This window comes from Psammomys obesus, unplaced genomic scaffold (genome assembly GCF_907164565.1).
Source record: "Psammomys obesus unplaced genomic scaffold, mPsaObe1.curated_primary_1811, whole genome shotgun sequence".
Classification (NCBI taxonomy): Eukaryota; Metazoa; Chordata; class Mammalia; order Rodentia; family Muridae; genus Psammomys; species Psammomys obesus.
The window spans coordinates 1,568,603-1,591,636 of record NW_026593947.1 but is presented as its reverse complement, the minus strand read 5'-3'; the positions used below and the strand labels follow the sequence as shown (position 1 = coordinate 1,591,636).

The 23,034-nt window shown below is 44.7% G+C and overlaps 1 protein-coding gene across 10 annotated transcripts in view; it reads left to right on the top strand.

The window, feature by feature from the left end:
* Positions 1-23,034, top strand: part of Pard3 (par-3 family cell polarity regulator) — a 416,186-nt gene that overhangs the window by 134,408 nt on the left and 258,744 nt on the right. For all 10 annotated transcript variants that reach the window (XM_055617584.1, XM_055617582.1, XM_055617583.1 and 7 more), the window contains one exon: positions 10,825-10,956. In XM_055617584.1, coding sequence (XP_055473559.1) covers positions 10,825-10,956 — 132 coding nt within the window. The remainder of the gene's footprint in view (positions 1-10,824; positions 10,957-23,034) is intronic.

Sequence of the window (23,034 nt, the reverse complement as noted above, 5' to 3'; positions counted from 1 at the left end):
AGCCAGAGAGAAGCAAGGATCAACACACCTGTGTGAGTGTGGCAAGAAGTTCAGCATTGTGTGTCTCCCGTAGATTTCCTGCACTCTGGTTTTTGAGACAGGGCTCTCGCTGAGCCTGCAGTTTCACGGCTTTGGCTAGGTTGGCTGGCCAGTCAACTCAGAGGATTCACCAACCTCTGCCCCCCGCATTGGATCACTGAGGTGGGCCACCCCAATAGGCTGAAGATTCAGGCCCTTGCTTTACTAACTAAACCAGCACCCATCTTGGGGTGCTCAAGAGAAGCCCAAGGCTTCATACATGGAAGGTTAGTGCTTCGCTCCTCCACTGTACTCTAGGTCTGGAAACCAGTTTCCATAGACGTTTTCTTTACATATTTCAAGGATCCACAGTTTTACTTTCTGTAAAACAACTGTGCTTTCTATTTGCCAAGCAATGAAAAGTATAAAGAGGAAGGGAAGGTTTTGAAGAAGCTGGAGCCAGGGTTGTGAGCTCCACCATGTGGGTGTGGCTGTGTGTGTCCTACCACGTGGGCCTAGGGCATGCACCTCCATGTGGGCCTAGCTACGCATGCCTCCATTGTGGCATGGCTGTCATTAGCAGGTTCGATTTCCAGCAAGCTTTCCTAACTTTTGTGGGGTTTTTTTTTTTTTGAGACATATCACTATATCTCATAAACAGTAGTATTTGCAAAAATATTCACTCCTGAAGTATATTTTTTTAGACATTTCATACTAATTACTGTTTGGACTTTGTGTGGTTGGCATTTATTTCAGAGAATATCCTTAAATGTTAATTTATGTTGAATCCTTTTTTAAAAACTAGATTTCTTACTATTTCCCACTTATATAAGATTCCATGCACTCTGCCCAAAGTTTAGCCCTAAGTCTCAACATCTGCTTTGATAGTCTGCAGGGCAGAGCCTTTCAGAGGTCCTCTGTGGGAGGCTCCTAACTTGTTCCCCGTTTTCTTCTTCTGATGTCCATCCTCTTTGCCTTTCTGGATGGGGATTGAGCATTTTGCCCAGAGCCCTCCCTCTAGATTAGTTTTTTAAGTGTTACAGATTGTAGTAGGTTTATCCTATATTATTATGTGTGTATATGAGTGAGTATATGCTGTGTGCGTCTTTCTGCTTCTGGGACAGCTCACTCAGGATGATCCTTTCCAGTTCCCTGCAAATTTCATGATTTCCTTGTTTTTCATTGCTGAGTCATATTCCATTGTGTAGATGTACCACAATTTCTGCATCCATTCTTCAGTTGAGGGGCATCTGGGCTGTTTCCAGCTTCTGGCTATTACAAATAAAGCTGCTACAAACATGGTTGAGCAAATGTCCTTATTGTGTACTTGAGCCTCTTTTGGATATATGCCTAGGAGTGGCATGGCTGGATCTTGAGGAAGTGTTATTCCTAGTTGTCTGAGAAAGTGCCAGATGGATTTTCAGAGTGGTTGTAGTAAGATCTGGAGAGGACAGGGGGGGTCCACAGGGAGAGCAACAAAACCAAAAAATTTGAACACAGGGGTCTTTCCTGAGACTGATACTGGAGTATTATGCATGGAGATAACCTAGACCCCTGCACAGATGTAGCCCATGGCAGTTCAGTGTCCAAGTGGGTTCCATAGTAATGGGAACAGGGACTGTCTCTGACATGAACTGATTGGCCTGCTCTTTAATTACCTCCCCCTGAGGGGGAGCAGCCTTACCGAGCCACAGAGGAAGACAATGCAGCCACTTCTGATGAGACCTGATAGACTAGGATCAGAAGGAAGAAAAAGAAACCCTCCCCTACCAGTGGGACTTGGGGAAGGGCATGCATGGAGAAGGGAGAGGAACGGAGGGATTGGTAGGGGAGGAGGGGGGGATACAAGGTAAGTATAGTGTAATAAAAAAATAATAATAATATTGAAAATTAAAAAAAACTACATTTCTGAGCTAGGTTTATTTTAAAGTAATTATTAATGCTTCACGTAAGTTCATGATTAGGAAGGCTGAAGCACTTACAGCCTGCGCTGTGAGAAGCCGCAGACATGTGGAGGTGTGCAGGCATGAAATGAACGTAAGGGGAGTGGTGTAGTTTTCTAGTTCAGAAACCGTTTTGTTGAATAGCTCCATGTTTCTCTTTGAGTGTGCAGTAATAATACTTGTGGACTTAGGGGAGGGAGGAGAGATGGAGAGAAGGATGATTCGGCAGAGAAGATTCACACTCAGGTCTGTTTCGCAGAATGGTCCCTCATCCTTCCTCCTAAATATTTTCCTGTCACGCTTAAAATGAACCCAGGGTGTTCTGGCGGCAGCTTAGTGTTTTAACCCTTAGCTGTACCGTCAGTCTAGAGATGGGTTAGAGGAGAGAGGGTCAGGGAGGGGGAGTCTTCAGAGCGTCTCTGCACTCTGGAACCTCCCCCCTTTCTGGGAGGTTCTCAGTAGACAGAAAATGTCGCTGGTGAGCGGCACTAGGGAGAGGCTGGGGCAGCTGACTGGCCGCTTTCAGCGCAGCCTGTGCTGCACCTGTCTCAAAAAGAGGTCATGAGGAGAGGGGAGAGAGCGTGTGGGGTGGGTGTCACAGTTATTGGGAGACGTCACAGAAGCTGGGACATACATTTGCTTCTGTGACATTTAGCTTCTTTTCATGCTTGGATATAACATACTTAATCACTTTCAAATTCAAATCAATTAAAATTAGCTTACTTTGTTTTGAAGCTATCCTGTAACTAGCCTGAAACACTGGCTCCTCCTGTCCAGACTTTCCAGACTTGGAAGTGGTCTCTCTGTGCAGAGGCTGTGCTGAGGGCTGGCTGGTCTCCCTGTGTGGAGGCTGTGGTGATGGTTGGCTGGCGGCCTCCTGCCGCCTCACCATGTGTTCAGGCTGCAGTGTAATGCAGGAGCTTTAGACCCCCAGCTCCAAAGGTGAGAACAGCACAGCTCAGTCAGACTCGGTACCTCCGGAATATACCTGCTCTGGTTTTTCAAGCATGAGAAACGCTTCCATCTGGTATACAGATTAATAATTAGTTTAAAGACCTCCTTACCCTGTTCTGAAGGGTTCCTTGTGTGTATTCCATGTGGCTCAGGGTCCTACAGAAAGAAGCCAGAGGGCATTTCGACTACCAGGAGCTGGACTGGCTTGGAGGCTCCTGGGCGTGGGTGCTGGGAACTCAGCTCGGGTTCTGTGAGGAGCAGCAGGTGCTCCTCACTGACTGCAGAGTGATCCCCTGGCCCTTCCGCTTGCTGCTTTATTCTGTTTGTTATGATGTCTGTGTTTACCTTTCCCTCCACTCCCTCACCTGTCTCAAAACCACTTGACTCTGTTTTCTGTTCTTCATACTTTATTCTTTCGAACTATTGGTCTGATTGTAAGTGCACTGTGATGCATTTTATAATTTTGGTTGTGAGCCTAGCCCTTAAGAGGTGGCCATCTCTTTAGCGAACATTTTGATTTTCTTTAAAGTAGAGGCTGAAGAGATGGCTCAGTCTACAAAGTGATTGCTATGTGGGCATGACGGCCTGAGCCAGTCCTCCATTGCTGGAGGTGGTGGCAGGCGGGCCCTTGGCTCTCTGGCCGGCAGAGTAGATGGGAGTTGCTGAGGCCCAGGCCAGTGGGAGACCCTGTGGGCAGTGCCTGAGGAGAGACACACAAGGTTGTCCTGTCCTCCACGCACATAAGCCTAACATATTTAAGTCAATTCTTACACACAAACATAAATACACACACTCTTGTGCATACATATGTACAATATAATACACTAGTATATATGGTGCGTAGAATAGATACTAATTATGAAGTCCAAAGGTACTCTTGGACTTGGGTATAATATTGTATATAAGTAAAATGCGAGCTGCTGTTTGGATCTTTCGTGACTATCCTCAGAGCAGGCCCAGAACATTGGGATGTCAGCCTGCCACTCCCACTTCCTCAGAAGTGTGGATTCGTGCAGTAGACAATAGTGACTTCGAAATTCACCAAGTCTTTGTCCACTTAGGAGCATTTTTAGCTTTATCTCATCTTTTAAAATTGGGTTTTATGTTAAGCTTTTGGTGATTTAGGTCATGAATGTAACTGTCTTGTGTCACAAAGTTAGATCCAGCCATTAATAGCCTTACCATTGGTGAAAGTGTCAGCTTGGTTGTTGGGGGCCGGAGCATGCACACTGTGTTTCAGCTGCGAGGACCCGTGGTGCCGTCATGTTGGCTGCCTTTGGAGACGTGCGCTCCAGCCTTAGGTTTTAGCAACATGGGAACAAAAATTGTCATCTGTTCTGGGAAGCTTCTGGGAACTTTACTATAGCAAGGTAGATGAAGAGTTAATCTCTAAAGAACAATGGTTTGTTCTGGCTCATAGTTCTGGGTGGAGGAGATCTGAGTGTGTGGGAAGGCTGTGGAACCCCACAGTATGTCACCGCCTCTAGGAGGCAGAGAGACGTGTGTGGAGCTGATGAGCAGCCCTCTCCAGCCAGTGAGCGCAAGGCTTCCCATGAGACCTTCCCCCTGCCCGCCACAGCGCTCTCAGATCCCGGATGGAAAGGATGTGCGTGCCCTTGCTCTTTATTTTCCTCACGCCTAAATCTCTAGGAGTCCCTCCGGGCCTTTTATACAGGATTCATCCATGTTTTCATTCTACCCATGCTGGTCTGTGTTCCCGGGGATGGATTTCCTGTCTGAGAGGAATATTGTCACCGACCACTGACTGTGCTTTAGAAAACTAAGTTATAGGTCAGAGTGCTACACTTCACCACCCATGTGGCTAAGCCGTGCCAACACAGATGAGCTCGGCGTTGCTCAAGCTATGTACACCGATGTGGTAGAGCAAGGCCTGAAATTACCCTTGCACTGTGTGTGTCCTGGGCGGGGTTCTGGAGGAATGGGAATGCTGGGGTGATTGGCACCCAAGACTCAGACAGAGTCTGCAGCAGTGGCCTCCCAGAACCTGGTGACTGCTCCGTCCATGAGGCTGGATGCCTCAGCAGTCCTGATGTAACCCGGAGGCCTGGAGGGTTCTCGGGGAGCTGCTGGTCTTCAGTGCACTCTGGAAGGCTGAGGAAGCTGGCCTCCATGCCGCTGGACAATGGTGCCAGCAGCCGTCCAGCTGATGCAGGATTGAAGGCTGCACCCCTACCTTCCTCAGGGCTCCTTCTGTCTGCTGCATGCTGCTGCAGGCTCTCTGGGCCTCTGTGAGGACTCGGTGACTTTGCCTCGGGTGTATTCAGTTATCCTGCACTCTGGGTGCTGAGCTGTCTCGGTGTGTAAAGGCTGGGTGGCGGTGCAGACATCAGTGGCATCTGAAACACTAGTCCCAGCATTTTGCAAAAGGAGTGTTCAGCCTGTCCTGTATTTGGCATGGGTTCATTCTTATCCTTATTTCTAAATGTTTTAACAAGGATGTATTTGGTCCATGCCAGGAACAACTGTTCGACCCGCTGTCCCTATTACACGGTAGCCGTTGACTCTTCTAATGGCGGGAAGCCAGGCTCAGTTTCTGGTTAAGTAGCTTGAAAGTGTTTTTGTTGCTCTTGGGCTGCCATTTCCTGAGGAACTGATGAGCTGCTGTGAGAGGTCTTCGGTGTGTAAAGGCCAGTGCACTGAATTTCACCACGGCCCAGGTTCACAGGGCAGAAAGAGTGATTCCTCCACATGCCCTGTCTTCCCCTGGCATGTGCCCTCTCCCGAACAAATGCAGTAATAAACATAGTAATAAAATAAAGAAAAAGACGTTAAAGTGCAGAATTGAATTCTTTTAAAGTCTTAATGTCACACGGGAGTCCTTGGGACCATGTGATCCAGGGAGGAGCAACCATGAAGATATGTGTGTTGACTGTTTTGTATTTTACAGTCTTGAGAGAGTTGATGGTTTTAAAAGCATGTCAGGAGTTTCTGCACAGAACCTGCATAGACTTGTCAGCAGGCTTACCCTGTGCACCCCCTCCATGGTAGTCCTGAAACAATTGCCTGTTCTCAACCTCCTGGGAAAGGTGGGCTGTCGGGTTTCTGAGAGAGAAAGCTGCTGCCGGGCGATGGGTGGGGCTGTGGGTTTCTTCCTGTTGAATTGTGGCTGGCTTCAGGAGTGCAGCAGAATACGCTTACCTGCCTTCCCTGGAAGACATATGTCCACAGGCAGCCTGCCAGGGAGCTGAAAGTAATGTACATTTTCTGGGCCTGCTGATGTCATCAAAGCGTTCAGAGGGAGAGTCGCTGATGACAGCAGCAGCACCTGCTTCTCTGAACACTAGTGACTGCTTGGGACAGCCTCTTATGTGAAAATTGTATGTTACAATTTTTTTTTAAAGGTAGTGCCTCCTTAGATTTTTTAATCTTTTAGACAAAGTCTTCAACTGTAACAAATCATTGCTGTCATTAGCAGTCTTGGTGGCCATTATTGTTTTGTTCTGCATTATCCACACATTCATTCATTCCTTCATTCAGAGAGTGTTTCACTCTGCGGCCTAAACTGGCTTAGAATACACTCCAGAGGTACTCAGACTGGTCTTAAACTTGCTGTGATCCTTCTGCCTCAGTCTTTCATGTACCAGGATTATAGGTATATGCTACCATGCTCAGCATATTTTTTCTATGAAGATAAAAATATCTAAAGAAAAATATTTACTTTTGCTTGAATATTTACTGGTTTACAGAATTTTTGCATTACGTGAAGTGAAATGGATTTAAAAGGATGTTTTCTAATTTATTACTTACCTTTTGTAGGGCTTTACAAAGCTATGAAGGAAAAAGATTTGATAGTTTAGTTTTCCTGTCTTGAAGTTGTGATAAATACGATTGAAAATACCTTGATGGGAAGTTTTCACTCTTTGTAGTTAGAATCTGTAAATGAGTGTATATAATCTGGCATAGATACAGTTAAGACACCCATATTTTAATATATCAGCCCAAGCGTGTTTCAAAACAGAGTGTATTATCCATACTTCATTGGGCAGTCATGACCAACCACATGTGATATAGCAAAAGCCTTTTATTTTTGATGGTACTCCATTTGCCCTTATAAGAACAGAACACCCTTCCAGGCCCATGCTCCAGTAGGTACCTAACCCTGGCCTTAGGTAAGGAATGTGTCTAGAATGTTAGAACCTGCATGATGTTGACACAAAGTATCTGTTTCATGGGGATTAAAGTATATTTGCAGCCCTCTTTACTCCATTGGTAATGGTTTAAGAGGGCTGTAACTTGCAGTCTTTATACATGCATTGATGCATGGATTCACTGTTGACGGCACCATGAATTAGGAACACTTTTTTTATTGTGGGACGACAGTGCCTGTTTTCTTATCTGTTAACTTCTCAGAGTTTACACATGTGAAATCAGAGACGATAGAAAAGGACCGGGCTTTTGATCTTCAGCCAAAATCTTTCCTAATGTTGCTGCCCCCTACCCTGTTGCATGAATTATGTCGTAACTGCGTTAACTGGAGAAACAGTCCACCATCTTTGTAGATGTAATTAGAAGTGATCACGTCTGCCAGCAGCGTTGTAAGCCACGGGTGTGACACTGAGCTAAAACAGGCAAATAACGTCTTTTTGTAAAATCTGAAAACCCAGGCATAACATTTGTGCTGAAGCTTGTCCTAAAGCCCAGGACACCACCATGCTAAGTAGAAAAAAATGTACTCGGGGAAGGTGTGCACGGCAGTACAGGCCACTGTGCTGAGTGCTCAGGGTCAAAGGTGAATGGTGGCCTTGTCCAGGCTTTAGTGCAAAGGCAGACATAGCAACTTTAAATACCACAGTAGCAAAGTATAGCACAGTAGGACCTGGGGCTGCCCCCGAGAGAGAGAATGGCAATTGACTGGCTTTGAAGAATGGCAACTTTCCCCTTAGTAGATGTGTCTGAGAAATTGAATTTAGGAAAAGCCAGATCGTGTGTGTGTGTGAGAGAGAGAGAGAGAGAGAGAGAGAGAGAGAGAGAGATGCTTCCAGCGTGGCTTCTCATCTTCTCTGGTCACTGCACACAGGCACAATGTGGTCCAGCACATCCTGTGGAAGATCTGCTCAGGACAGCGTAGAGCAAGTTTTGGGAGGATGAGGCTGGACCAAGTGTGTGGCTGATAACAGTGTGTATCACATGAGGTGTAAGTTCCAGTCACAGGAGAATCTTGACAGAGAATGTTGGGTCAGCAGGAGTTGGCAGCGGTGAGGGCTGTAGAGGAAGGGGAGAGAGAAGCCGGATCCGAACCTTTCAGTGCAGAGCCTCTTTAGTTGTAGACATTCCTTCATGCTGCTTTCTCCTGGCCCACGCCCAGACTTCAGCTTGCTGTCTGACCATCCGTGGAGCTTGCTTTGTTTTGCTCTCCCACTGAATCCGCTGCCACGGTTTGGCAGTTTTCGTGTCAGGCACGCTCTCTCTGAGACACAGGGTAGGCTTTTCCAGCCCTGCTCATTGGTTTGTGTTCGTAATAAGTTGCTGCTGATAACTGCTCCAATGCTCAAATGGCCGGGGCGAGAATAGAGCCGGCCTGAAGCTCGCCACAGCCCAACCGTCCTCGACATGAAAGTCAGACCTAATCACTTCTGTTTGTGGGCCTCTGGCATTTGGTTTATAGCATCATCCCCCCCCCCCCCCCCCGATTGAGCTGAATTTCCTGTTGGCATATTTGTGGTGAGTTTTCCTTACTACTTCTCCAAGTTCATTCACCAGAGGTGGAGAGGATTTTTCTAGTAAAAGGTAATTCCTGCTAATATTTATTTTGGCCACCAAGGATTTTTTTTTTTTTTGAAAGCATGTCGTTTGAGTATTTGCCTGTCTATGGTGTGTGCACAAAGTGGACGCCTGGTGCCCGTGAGGTCCTAGGGGGTGCTGGATCCCCTGAGACTGGCATTGCAGGCAGCTGTCAGCTGTCATGTGGGTTCCAGAAACTGAACGTGGGGCCTGTGCAAGAAAGCAGATGCTCTTCCTCACCGAGCCATCTCTTTAGCCGTTAGCCACCAAGTTTTAACAGATGATTTTACTTCCATGAGTTAATTCTGATAAAAGTTTCTGGGATTGCACATCAGAATTCATGCTGATGAATGTACATTTATTTTTGTGAGTCGTGCTTTTAGATAAATCCAGGACTACCTTATGCCCGCTGTTTATGTTGTTTTTTTTTTATCCGTAAGAGGAGAGAACTGTGTCCTGGCTCACTAAGGTCTACAACCCTCTTACCCTGTTGCTTTACTTCACTTTTGTGTATTGTTGCTCAGGGGAGGTGTGGAGCGGGAAGAGTGCTCGCCACACAAGCGTGGGTTGGGGAGTTTGTGTCCCCAGAACCCACGTAAGCAGTTGCTGGCTGTGACATCATGTGTGGCTGTGTCCCCAGCACTGAGAGAAGGGCTCCACAGCAAATCAGTCTAGAAGGAGGAGCCAGAAATGCGGGTGACAGGGCGTGGGGAGGAGGCAGAAAAGGGAGGGGAGAGAGGGATTGTCCCAAAATATATGATGGAGGGAAATAGAAGAAGACAACTGAAGCTGACCTCTGGCCTCCACACACATGCCCACAGGCAAGCTTACTTGCAAATATGTGGGTATTTACCACACATGGGCACAAGTGCACACACACACACACACACACACACACACACACACTGAATGAATGATAATATTGCATAGTGTATTTACAGTTATTATGGAGACTTGTAACTTCTCACAAAACCTGAGTTGAACTGAGGGTAGCATTTTTTTCAGCTTGAAATTTTATATATTTTTAATTTTTATTTTTATTAATTACAATTTATTCACTTTGTATTCCCCCTGTAGCTCCCTCCCTCTGCCCCTCCCAATCTCCCTTCCTCTTCTCCACTCATGCCTCTCCCCCAGTCCACTGATAAGGGAGGTCTTCCTCCCCTTCTTTCTGATCCTAGTCTATCAGGTCTCATCAGGAATGGCTACATTGTCTTCCTCTGTGTCCTGGTAAGGCTGCTCCCCCCTCGGGGAGAGGTGATTAAAGAGCAGGCCAATCATTTCATATCAGAGACCATGAGGGTAGCATTTTTAAAGTGTTCATGCTGGAGATAACTTTATATTTAGTTATTGACCTAAGAAACTTCATTTCCCTATTTCATCTTGCATTTTCCCTTCTCAGAAAATTGAAATCAATTTTTGCAGCTCAAAAGTTAAAACCTGTAGTTGCAATGTAGTGTTTGAAAGAAGCATTCAGTACCGTATTGTATTTGGTACTTCTATAGTGGATTGAAACAACTCAGCGAACTAACTTAGTAGCTATTCATTAGACATCATTTGTCATACCATGTCAGAATAAATAGTATTTGTCCATCCTGTGTCCAGTGTTATGATAGGCTGGCATTTCCTTGATATTTAAGTCGATCTGGACAGCAAGCTTGTGATGTAAGTACCAGAAAAGCCAAAAAAAAATCTGAAATCTTTTGCCTAAAATTTCAAGAATCCAAAGAAGAATAAGAGGCATTGTTTTTTTTTCTCATTTTCACCATTTTGATTACTCATTGATAATAGCTCATAAACATAATATTGGAAAAGAATCAAAGATAAAATGCCTTGAGAGTGTGGGTTTCTAGAAATGAATACCAATTTTTTGTATGCACATTTGGAGATTGATTTGGTGAGTATGAAAGATGCCGATTCTTGGCCTACTGTGCGAGCTGTGTGCAGTGCTTTCACGCTGTCCCCATTGAATCCCTCTACCCTGCTACTGCTGGATTCCCGAGGTCCAACTTAGATGTAATGTCTTCAGTCTACTGTTTTGTATGTACTTGGAAAATATTTCACGTATATGGAATAATTTTCCTTGACTTCAGAAAACCCAGGTGGGTTGTTATTAGTTTGTGAGGTCTGTTTTTACAAAGATTCCCTTTTGTTTCATTTTTAATAGAAAGATGAAAACTACAGGAGCCTCCCACGGGATCCCAGCAGCTGGTCCAACCAGTTCCAGAGGGACAACGCCCGCTCCTCCCTGAGCGCCAGCCACCCAATGGTAGACCGGTGGCTGGAGAAGCAAGAACAGGTAACGGACGGACCGTGTCCTTGTGTCATGGCTGACATCCAGCACTTGGCTAAATGCGTTGTATGACAGTCTTTGTTGCAGTGTGTGGAGAAAAATGGCAACCCAGGCCTCTGGAAGGTGGTGATTTAATCACAGAATTACATCGTTGGTTTCCCAAGTAACATCAATTTTCTTTGTGATTTTGATATAAAAGTTTGTCTTTATCAAAAGGTATTGAACTGAGAAGCCACACCCCTCTTGAGGCTGTTTGAAATACTTGATTGATTGGGTGTGGAGAAATTTATCCTTCGGTCTTGAGCTTAAAGCCTCTTCCTCCACAGAGTCTTGACAAGTGCCGACCTACCCACTAAATATGGCCCAAACAAGGCTACACTGGAGAAAAAGACTATGGTACTTTCTTATCAGCAGTATAATTGGGGTTACACCTGACCCTAATGAACCAAGAACTATGAAAAAATACAAAAGTCACATTATGGTTTCTGCCAGAAGCAAGCACTATGGTTCCGGCAGCAGAGCAAGAACAGATTCTGTTTTCCTCACTGGACATCCCTTCCAGCTGCCCTCCTTCATTTGTGATTTGCTTGGTTAAATGTTGTTCTTCAGTCCTCTGGGCTCAATGCCGGATGTCCTTTCTGAAGCTTTCTCTTCTGTTTAGTTCTGCGGTTGAAAATACAAGGAGGAGAATTGCATTCTGTGGGTATAAAAATGTAGGGTATAAAAAAAAAAAAAACCCTGTCCTGCTTTGGCCATTTGAGGTCACTAGGGTTGAACTGATGGCTATCGTCTTGTAGGGATGCCTTTGAACTGAGTGGGTCAGGGAAGCTTTAGGTTTTTAGTGTTTGGTAGTTTTGTCTTTGCTCCATTTCCTACTGGAGAGCTTATTGCTTATATTCTCCCTCTCCCTCCCTCTTCCTCTGTCTCCCTCTTTCCCTCCATCCTTCCCCCTTCCCTTCCCTCCCTCTCTCCCCCTGTCTCTCAGGCAGCTGTGACCACAGCAGCTTCGCCAATGGTCATAAACAGCAGACATGTGTAACAGAAATAAGTGCTTCACTGAGCTAGTCGGCATCTCAGAAGGCAGCTGTCTTACTCTTTGTGGGGAGCTGATCTACATAATGCAAAAGTCTTCCCCTTTGTGTGGGGTATTGGAGGGTTTTGCTCCTACAGCATGGCAGCGGGGATGGGCCTGCACCTAGGGGTCAGGCTCTCCCGTGATGAGCTCACCTAGCTCAGAAGCGTCAGTCCTAAATGAGACACTCGGGAGGCTGAGGACTGTTGTCTTTTAGAAAGAGTCCTTTTTAATGTTAGTCTTGGGATCTTGTTCCGTTGCGTCTTCTCAGAGGAAGCAGGAGGGACCTGAGAGTGACAGGTTTGTTATGCCACTTTTTGCATTTTCCTGCTTTGGAAATTTTTACTCGGGAAACCAAAAAGAGCAAAGAAACTCTTAGTTTTGATGTTGGAGCAAGTTGTAAGAACTTGGAAATCTTTCCAAACATATCATTTTCCTGACTGTGCATAGGATGTTTTTTTAATATGGGCAGATAATGGATCTTAAGCTGACTTTGTTCCTGTTTTCTTTGTGCTTTGTTGCAACTGATAAAATCTACATAAGGTTTGGCACAAACCTTATAGGCTCTTGACTGCATCAAGTTAGGGCTGGAAAGCAGAGGGACCTGAAGGGAATGTCAGCTAATTGGGAGCCTGCCATTTTCATTCCTTGTCTGAAGCAGGCCTGCACCCAATTAGCAGAGGCGGAGAGCGGATCTACAAGGCACCTCCAGCCGCCATTTCCGCTCTGGGCTGGGAGTGACTGCCCTGACCTTTGGAGAAAAACCTATGTTTTAGGGTTCTTTCCATCAAGAAAAACTTCACCTAATTGGCAGAATGTGATAAAGAATAAAAACTTTTCTAAATGTTTGAGGATACAATTCTACCACTGTAGTCGCATCCCAGCTCTACAGAATCCTACTACTCAGTGAAATGCCTAAACCTCAGCAACAGGGTCTTCCGAAGTGACACAGCTGTGTCGTATGCATGTGTGGGCATGTGCACCGTGCCCTTTAACTTGCTGTTGTGAAGTGGCAGGTGTCTCGGGTAGACGGGCAGAGGCTCCAGCCTATACACAGGAGGCCACAGTTGCTTATGGGAACAGATCAGCTTATACTTGTCAAAGTCTCCTTTTCTTCCCAAGTGCTTACTAAATTTATGTCTTGAAATTCAAACAAGGAAGAAGACGAGAAGAGTCCACTTTTACTTCATCCTAGTAATATCCAGATGACATAAAGGAAAATAAGTTTTCAGTGTATGAAATGACCTTTATTTTGTAATTACGAATTTAGGAAATGGCTCACTCAGAAATCTGATGATAGCAGCTGTCGACTGGCTACTGCGCTGCCTCTCGGGTCATAATATGAAAAGATGGAAGCCCTGTGCAAGTTCAGAGTGGGAATGGCCAGGGCTCTGCCTAGACCGCCATTCCTGGGACCTGAGGCTCGGCTGTGGTGCTGCCAAATGTTGATTGGAAAAACGCAAATTCCTTGCCGCTAAATCCTAAAATTGTACTGTGTTCTATAAAAAAGAAAGATTTATTAATATTATTTGTCATTTGGCAAAGATTTGCAAGATTTGTGCCGAAGAAAAACATAATTGCTTTTCTCTAGCTGCACTGAAAGTAGAAAGTTAAAACCACAGAGACTGTTAAAATTAAATTTAGTTATTATTATAGAATACTAGACACTTCATTATAGCAGAAACCTATCCTATCCACAATAATATCCAAAAATAAAACCCTAACTGACCTTTGAGGAGAGCTGTCTTTTCACCCTGCTGTTGCTGAATTGAAAATTACATTGATAATAAATGATGCTATTGGGAGACAATTTTGAAATCATTTGCTTTAGAATGCAGTGATTGGCAGCGCCCTGTGTAGGTATCACAGATTATTTTCCACAATTCGTACATATCTTCTGCTTCTATCACCAGTATCCTGGAGAGCAGGAGCAGAGAAAAGGGCCCTGGTGAGTCTCTGCTCTGAACACCTGCCTCCCTGGGAGAGGACAGGGCACATTGCGTCTCCCGGGAGAGAGAAGCGGCATTTTTACCCTGTCACATACTTAGCAATGAACGCCCACAGTGAATCTGTGACATGTGTGTCGGTCTCGAACACCTGCGTTCCAGGCAAGCAGACGTGCGTCATGACTCGGCCCGCTTGCTGTGTGTGGGGACTGGCGCTGTTCCGTAGTGTCCAGTCTGAGTGATGTCACCTAAGGTTAGTGCAGAGTCGGTCTGGGCTGCCGCTCTCAAAGTGAGGCTGCTTTGAGACAAGGCCAATCGATCGAATAGCCAGTAACCTTTAGACAGGGCTGTTCCAGAGGGCTGGACTAGACCCCAGGCCTCTCATGTCCAGCTGCTGGGCTGCAGCTCAGCTGTGCCGTTGCTGTCCTGAAGGGCAATTTCTTCTCTCACTGGAAGCACCATTTGGAATGCTGGCTCGCTGCCACCCCAGTGTGCATCCTTTCAGAATTGGATTCTTGCTTCAGTGGCATCTTAGGAGAATTAGAATAGAATCTAATCATCTCAAACCAGTTTTAGTCTCTTTCTGAAGAATATAATGTGACATAAGAATTAATTCGGTGTTAGTCCTGTTGCCCACTCGTGTTTGGGGCTTTTATATGTAGTTGTGATAGAATTACATGTAAAGGTTCCATTTTTGGACACTAGAATCCTACATGCCTTCCGTCATTGCTGCCTGGAACTTGCTGGCCGCTTTGTGATCCGATGAAGCTGGGAGGCCGCTGTCACTCCTTTGCCCTAGAGCTGAGCTGTGCCCTTCAAGGGCTGCTTGTCAGAATTTGTGTCTGTCTGTCTGTCTGCCTGTCTATCTATGCATCTATATCTATCTATCTATCTATCTATCTATCTATCTATCTATCTCTATTTATCTTCTACCTATCATTCCTCTATCATCTATCTACCATCTATCTTCTGTCTATCGTCTATCAATCAATCATCTGTCCATCCACTATCTATTCATTTATCTGTCATCTATTGTCTGTCCATCTATTTATCCATTCATCCATTGACTGTCCATCTGTTCTTCTGTCCATCTGTCTATCTATATCTCATCTTCCTGTCTTCATTGCTCCGTGGGATTACAAGTATGTGCCACCCAGCCCAATTTAATATAGGGTGGGGCACAGACCTCAGGCCTTCATGCTTACCAGGTGAGCCCTGTACCAGCTGAGCCCATCCCTCAGCCTCTTTTTCCTTTTTACTGGCCATGATTACTACTTTCTGCTACTGCTTTGATTGATGGAGCTGAAAGCCTGCAGGAAGCAAGGAGGTGAGTCAAATTCCAAGTGAGAAACAGTCAGGTAGCGCATGGGTTCACATTTGTGGAATCTTAGCGTTCCCTGCTTTTCTTACATGTGAATACACAGTTATGGTCCGCCTTGGAGATCTTGCAGATTGGATAAAGACACATCATTTCATAAATCTTTGACCTTAAGGTGATTTTTTCCTGTGCTCATTTCAGTCAGCCCTAAAGCCCTTTGTTGGAGCTTTGTGCTCTGATGTTGGAGAGGAGTCTCTCTGTTGTGAGCACATTATTAACACACATGGTCCCCACTGTCTCTTTAGTATTTGCTGTTTTTCTGTGTTTTAGGAGAGGTAGAACTACCATTCTTTTAAAGGAATACGAGTTAAGAAATGACATCGACATTTCTCTCTTACAGTATGTTCTTTTCAGTGCCTATTTGATAGCCTGCCTATGAATACAAATCATTCACAAGATAGTTTTCAATTTTTTAATTTGAGGTAGAGGAGTGTTTTGGTGGTTGTTTTTATTTAATGGGTTTTTATGTAGGCTTTTCCTACCACAATCGACTTGGTCTTGAAACAGTCCTGAAAAATGTCCCTTTTATGTATTAAAATGATTTAGTGGTTTTAATTTTTGCCACCTGTGTGCTCTGTGGTTTTGACATATATCTGTATGTCAAAACAAAATTTGTGTGTGTGTGTGTGTATAAACCTATGTTTCTTTAATGGTTCCGTATTGGTGAGGGACTCCCTCCCCTTTGCTTTTTCTGATGTTCAGGTCTGGGGTGAGGCCCGTGGGAACACCTCTTCAGTCCTCCACCAACCCAGTGGTCTCTGCAGCTGAAGAAATGGGCTTATTTATGTAACATCCACCTGAAGGGGTTGGTGGGCCCGGACATTCCGGTTTCTTTTCACATGCCAGTTTTTTAGCTTCCCCTCTGCTAAGCACACACTGGTTTGTTCTATTTTTGGTGATTTAGTTTTTACAAGGTTGGGAGGTGGAGACCACCCCCACCCCCACCCCTGGTTTTCTTCAAAAGTTGCAATTTCCAAGATGGGAAATGAAACCGTAATGTTGCTGTTTGACATTAGTCAAGGCCTCTGGTAAGGTTTGCCAGCCCCTTCAGTTCTCAGCAGAACTCACCGGCCCCTTTGTGCTTTAACTTTTACTTGGAAAACAGAAGGGTAGTGTGGGTTCACCCTCACCCTTCAGGTGTCTTGACTTCCCTGTGGGTGCTCACACTGCCCTGTTCCACTGAAGAAAGCTGGCTTTGGCCTGTCGGCCCTGTCGGCCACTTGGCTTCTCCAGTCTCTTTCAACGGTGTATGTTCAACTAGAGCCTCTCCTGAGCCTCCTCCCTGGCGGCTCTGCCCCTTAGAGCACACAAGCTTGGGTCCTCCTTGTCATGTCAAAGAAGGTCCTTGCCCAAGCCCACATCTGAAAGGGGACATCCTTGCTTCTCCTCACCACTGGCCTTGGCCTCTCCCAGGGTCTATGTAGCCCAGGCACCATGCCTTTCCTAGCTGCAGCGGCTAAGAAGCCTGTATCAGGTTTCAACAAATTGAAGGGAGTCTGTCCTGTCGCTCCACACTTTCCTGATGCAGGCTGAGTTGTTGAGTATTGTAGCAACAATTTTATAATGCCATAGAACGATAAAGAAAAAGTGCAGCTTTCCTGCTCTTTGTGTTTGAGAGATGGTCTCGTGTAGCCCAGGTCCCTCAGTCAGGGGTTCTATGGCTGGGTGAAACAGTGACCAGAAGCAACTTGGGGACAGGTATTTGGCTTACAGATTAGTCTATCATCAGGGAACACTAAGGCAAGAATGCAGAGTCAGGAACCGAAAGCGTTAATTACGAGAATGCCCTAAAGATCTGCAAACTAAAGGAGACATTTTCTCAACTGAGGTTTCTCCTTTCCTGATAACCCTAACCTGTGTTGACAAAAACCCAGTCAGGGCACCAGGCTAGCCCCAGACTCCGAATGTGACCTGGATAACCTTGAATTTATGACCCCACTGTCCCTCTCTCCTGAGTAGTGAGATTATAGGCATGTATCACCACCAACAGTACAGTGGCTCAGGGGGGACCCCAGGACACTCATGCATGCTAGGCTACATTTCTATCCCCCAACACTGCAGCTTGGAGGTGCATCTAGAAAAAAAAATGTTGACTGTCAAGATACATATAGTATTAGTCAACGTTCTCTAGAAAAACAGGACTGTTGGATGAATCGCTTTACAGTTATCGTACCATATCTATCTGCTATATATCTGCAATCTATTAACCTATCAATTTATCAGTCTATCATCTATCTACCTATAATCTACCTATCATCTATCAATCTTCTATTGATCTATTCATCTGTCTGTAACTCATCTATATCGTCTATCTGTCTTTATGAATTTATCATATATCATCCACCTAACTAATGGAATTTACTAGAGTGGCTTACAGGTTATAATTCAACTATCTCTAGATGGAAAGTCCAAGAGTATTAATTAATATTTGTTCAGTCTCTGAGGCTGTGGATGTCTCGGCTGGTCTTCAGTATTCAAAGGAACCCTGGAGAATTACGCTCTATCGACAGTGAAGGAATGAATTTGCTAGCAGGAGAGAGGGCAAGTAGGCAAAAAGAGTAAGTGTTACCCCTCTTCCATGTTCTTTAGGGAGGCTGCCACCAGAAGGTGTGGCCCAGGTTAAGATAGGTCTTACCATCTCAAGTGTTCTGAATTTTGGATGGGTCTTCCTATCTCAAATAATCTAATCAAGAAAAATTCCTCACTGGTAAACCTAGCAATTTGGGGTTTTTGTTAATTCCAGAGGTAGTCAAGTTGACAACTAAAGACTAGCCACTACATACACATAAATTTTATTCAAGATTTGTGCGTTTGCATCACTGATACTTCGTGACAGCATTGCTTCTCTTAAGAGCATCTGCCTGTGACAGAGAAGACTGAAAACACGTTACAGAGGAAAGGCCCTGAGGGCTGAGGGAAGATGGAAAGTCTGTCTAGGCAAAGCCATGTTCCCGCTTTGGAAATGATGGAGGGCACCGCCTTTCTTATCTCCAGCGTTGGCCTGTGTGCATCCCTGGGGACCTCCTTCTAATTGAACTCGGATGTGAGAGCTAAGCTTGCACCATCAGCTGTTCCTGGTTGTCTCCGTGGGTCCTAATGAGATCTGCTGATTGAGCACTGGTCCTAGTTAATCCTGGAAGAGCTCAGTCTGTCTGAGCTTTGCTGAGCAACTGTGACCCAGTTAAGTGAGGTTCTAAAAGGACGTGAGAAAAAAAAGTCCAGAATGTTGTTATAAGCCCCAGACACTTGTCAATTCTAGTAGCTCTAAAAATTTTACTTAAATAGTAAAATGTTTAATTATAAAGGAAATATTATTCTTCATGTTTATAACTAAAGTGACATGAATTTTCTGCTTAATTTGCAAACAGTATTTGAACAAAATATATGATTATGTTGGCTAATTTATAAACATCAGAGTCGGTTCTAACCGTTAACACTCCATACTGAAAACATTGTAAATTTTGTCTGAGAGGTTTTTCTTTTAGAGTCCAGAGTTTTCTTCATTCTCATTAGAATATGAATGCATTACTCTCCCCACCTATGGTTCCAAGCTAGAAAAATTTACCTTTAGAGGGTTTTTGTTTGCTTGCTTTGTTTCTTACTGTAGGCACAGTATATTTTTGTGTCAGTATGTATAAACTACAGATGTTGTAAGTTCTGGCATACCGCTAATATGTTAGATATAGGACTTAGCCTTTTGAGATTATTTTCTCTATTCAGTCCCCTGAGAAACACTTCTCATGGGCAGAAATTTGATGTATGATATGTAAAACATGTTGAGGTTTTAAAAATAACTTTCTTTTTATTTTAAAAATTAATCACTTTATAGCCTGATCCCAGTCACCTTTCTCCTCTCCTCCCAGTCCCAACTCGTGGCCCCCTTCTCCCATTCCCCTTTCTCTTTCTTGGAGATTCACAGAGACTTAAACACCAACCAAAGAGCATGCATGGGCCAGACCTAGACCCCCCTACACGTATGTAACAAGTGTGCAGCAGGGCCATCATGCAGGAGTGTTTATTTTACTTATGTATATGTGTCTGCCACGTGTGAGCAGGTGCCCGCAGAGGAGGGCGGAACGTCACTGGGATCTGGAGTTACAGTCAGTTAGCTGGGTCTGGGAATTAAAACCAGCTCACCCAGAAGAGCAGCCTTTTTTCCTCTCTTGAGGTTATTTTGTAATAGGAAGGAAATATTGTTCGTTATCACATATGCTTGACTTTTTTTCTACTTTTAACTAAAATTGTTCTATTTTCTGCCCATGTCCTGCCTGCTATTAAGGGCCAATTGTCTTGGGTATAATTTTTCTGAAGAGTAGATAGTTGGAGACAGGAAAAGGATGGAGCTTTTCAAAGGCTGATAGCTGTTCAAGTGCTGCTTTTCAGAGAGCTGAGGAAGGCACCTGTGACTGGACCCCTGGGTCTCACACATGCTGAGCAACAGCCCATGGCTCACAACCCAGCTCCATATAGGAGTTTTTTTTATATTAGGTCATCAGTATTATTTGAGGTACATTCGCTCTGTGTGAACAAATTAAAACACTTTCAATCGTCTTGTTAAATCTATCATAGGGTCAGGTGCTATTTTAATCTATTTTTATGTTAACATCCTTTTTCTGGAGACCCCGGGCCGTGTATTACATCGTTGCAATGAAGGTGATTTTGAAAGAATTAGACTTTGAGGACTGGTGCAGTCTTCAGCCTTGCGTCCTGTGCTGTCTTGCTGCACGGATTCACTGGGAAGAGCTTCTCTCAGGGAGGAAGATGGGATGCTCTTGCGATCTTGAGAGTTTGACGAAGAGATGGTAGGGGCGTTGGCAATGTTTTCTCCTTGTCACCTCCAGTGAGAATCCCACACTGCCTTCTCTTGGGCACTTGCTGGAGAAGTACTGAGCTTTGATAATCCTCTGTGTGGAAGGTGACCCAGCACCCCAGAGTCTGGGGCAAAAGGATCAGGACATGAAGGCTACCCTGAGCTACGAAGGGAGACTCTTCCTCATACAAACAGTTCATCTGCTCTGTGTGATATCTGTTTGGTGCTGGCTCTGTTCCAGTGGGTACAGCTGTTTGCTCTGCTTGGTGCTGGCACTGTGTTCAAGACTTAGTGTCCACTTTGTCGGCTGCCTTGAACCAGCCCTGGCCCCACATTCCCTTGTCCCTGCATCTTCTGGCAGTTGACAAACTGGTTGGCTCTTCGCCTTTCTGACAGGTGACACTTTCATAACATTTGTCTCCACTCTCCCCTTTCCCAAGCTAAGCACCTAGAAGTGCCCTGCTCCTTTTCTGTCATAGCCCTTAGGTGACTTTGATAAAGGCAGGTCCTTGTGCATGCCACAGAATGTTTTCGTTTGTTTGCTTGGCTTTTGAAGAGGGAGGCTTTGTGTCTCTTTCCAGCACATTGACATGCCAGCCCAACCATGCTTTTATTGAATACATTTGTTATTGTTGAGAATGTCTGTTTATAATTTGTATATTTGAAAGTGTTCTTCCATTTAAACGTTTTGTAGCAAGAATTTTGATAAAAAACCTTATTACAAAGATAGTATGTATTTTCTTTAAATATGTAACTTCATGAAAACCTATTCTAGCTTAAATTATAGACAGTTTAAAAGGAGAGAGGAATGTTAGTTTGATTCTATCAGTAAGAACTGGGGTTTTGGACTTATTTATATTGTAAGTCTCTAAAGGGACTAATTTTCCTGAGAACTTTGTTGTTAATAATAAACAGGCCCAGTTCAGTAATACTTAAAACCCTTTGGCTGGGACTTTGGTATTAATGTCCTGAACTTTGAGAAAGAGAAACATTTTTGTGGCTTGGCCAAGAACAACAAGTCTCTATTCAAAGAAAAATATTGTATTTATTATTTTCAAGAGGTTTTGTCCCCACTGGGCAATGTGTTAAAATGTTTTTTGCTAATTTAGTTGTCTAATACTGGACATGACACTGACAGTCAATATATTTTTATCTTGATATAATTATGCTTTGAATTTAAAAGTTCTTTTAGTGTAGGAATGTTAGATTTTTTTACTGTCAACCTTCGCTCCTTTTCTTACATGTTTAGAGTGGTAACATGTACAGCGTTTGCACTGCGGTGAACATGTTTTATTCTGAGTGCTTTGAGGTACTTTGTGATTCGTGTGTGGTCAGTAAGTGGTCAAAACTTTTCCAAAGTCTCTGTCCGAACAAGACCTTGTTCACAGACCTGGAGAAACACACACATGTGCTGTCTTACCAAGGGGTTTTATTAAGGGCAAAAGACATGAACAGGCACACTGTGGGGCGGGGCCTTGCAGCTCAGAGTGGAATGTGTTCAAGAAACCCTATGTCCTTCTTGGGCTTCTCTTCAAAGATCAGGAGAGAGGGAAGAGCCATTTGCTGTGTGTGTGGCTTCTTGTTTTAATTGACTGTCTTGGGTTGTATAAGCTTTTGTAATTGTATATGTCCTTTCTCGTGATGCAACTGAGTTTAATTGAATGTATATCTAGTCAGGCACAGGCATAAGATAGTGAGGATTTTCCCTCAAACTTTAGTGGCCACAGTTCCCTGATGGGGCCTCTGTATGAAACCAGTTCAGACTGGAGCCGCCCAGTGCTTCCAGTGCCTGGGTAAGTTCTAGGGTGTGTTTGTCCCCCAGAGGTTGGCTACTGGGTTTCTGGGGAGCTCTTAAGAGCTATCTGGGGAGAGTTGACAGATGGCTGCTTTGGAGTGGGGTGTATGAAGCGCTCTGCAGAGGCCTGAGGACCCGGGAAGCATTCCTCAGCTGCTGAGCTATCCCTGCAAACTACCTGCTTCAAACCAGCAAGTTGACTGTCAGGAATTCCCTTTTGTCCTGACAGTTCATTTCTGGGCTTGCTCAGGTCCCTGCCAGAAGCCCCTTCTGCTCTGTCTGCAGGCTTTCAGCCCTGCCTCGGGGTGAGGTCTCAGGCAGATTCTCTGTTGCTTGACTTTCTCCTTCCATTCTTTCAGCCTCATGAGGACTCACAATTACTAGGCACCCACTTAGATTCCACCCACAGGAAGGTAAATGATCCTCCCAGGCCAATGGATCGCTGCAGTCAGGACTAGGGTGCTGGAAAAAAAACAGCAATCCATAACAGTAAGCTTCAGTAAACACACCACAGTAGTGAAGATAACTAGCATTTATTAAATACTTTCAGCAGAGGCCCTAACCCAGGAAAATCCATGAATAAAATTGAAGCAAAAAGTCAGAACAGCCAAAGTCATGCAGCTAAGGAACATAGGCCCAACTTCCTCTAGGGCAAGCATATGCGCTGGAGAGTCTGAGGCCCACTCATGAAGGGTCTGCATTAGAGGAGTATTACTTCTACATGAGAGAAAAAGGAAGTAATTTTACGGTGATCCAGATACAATCATGGCAGCTCGGAGAACTTGGGCCAACAAAACCCCTAGAGAAGAGGAATGTAAGTGACAGAGTAATGGTGCCACCATTTTCTGTGTGTGGGTGTGGGGGGGGCATTCACTGAAATACTTTTTCCCTAGAATGTTTCAGAACGTTAATTTTTACAAAGAAATTTCTTTTTTTTTTTTTTTTTACCACAGATTCTTAGAAGCCTGAGGCCAGGTAGCTTCCTAAAGATTCTAGTCAGAAAAGGAGGGTTCTGGGCTCCGACAGTTCACCCCCCCTCCACCTCCCGCCCTCGCCCCATACCTCTGAGCAGAGGGCTGTTTT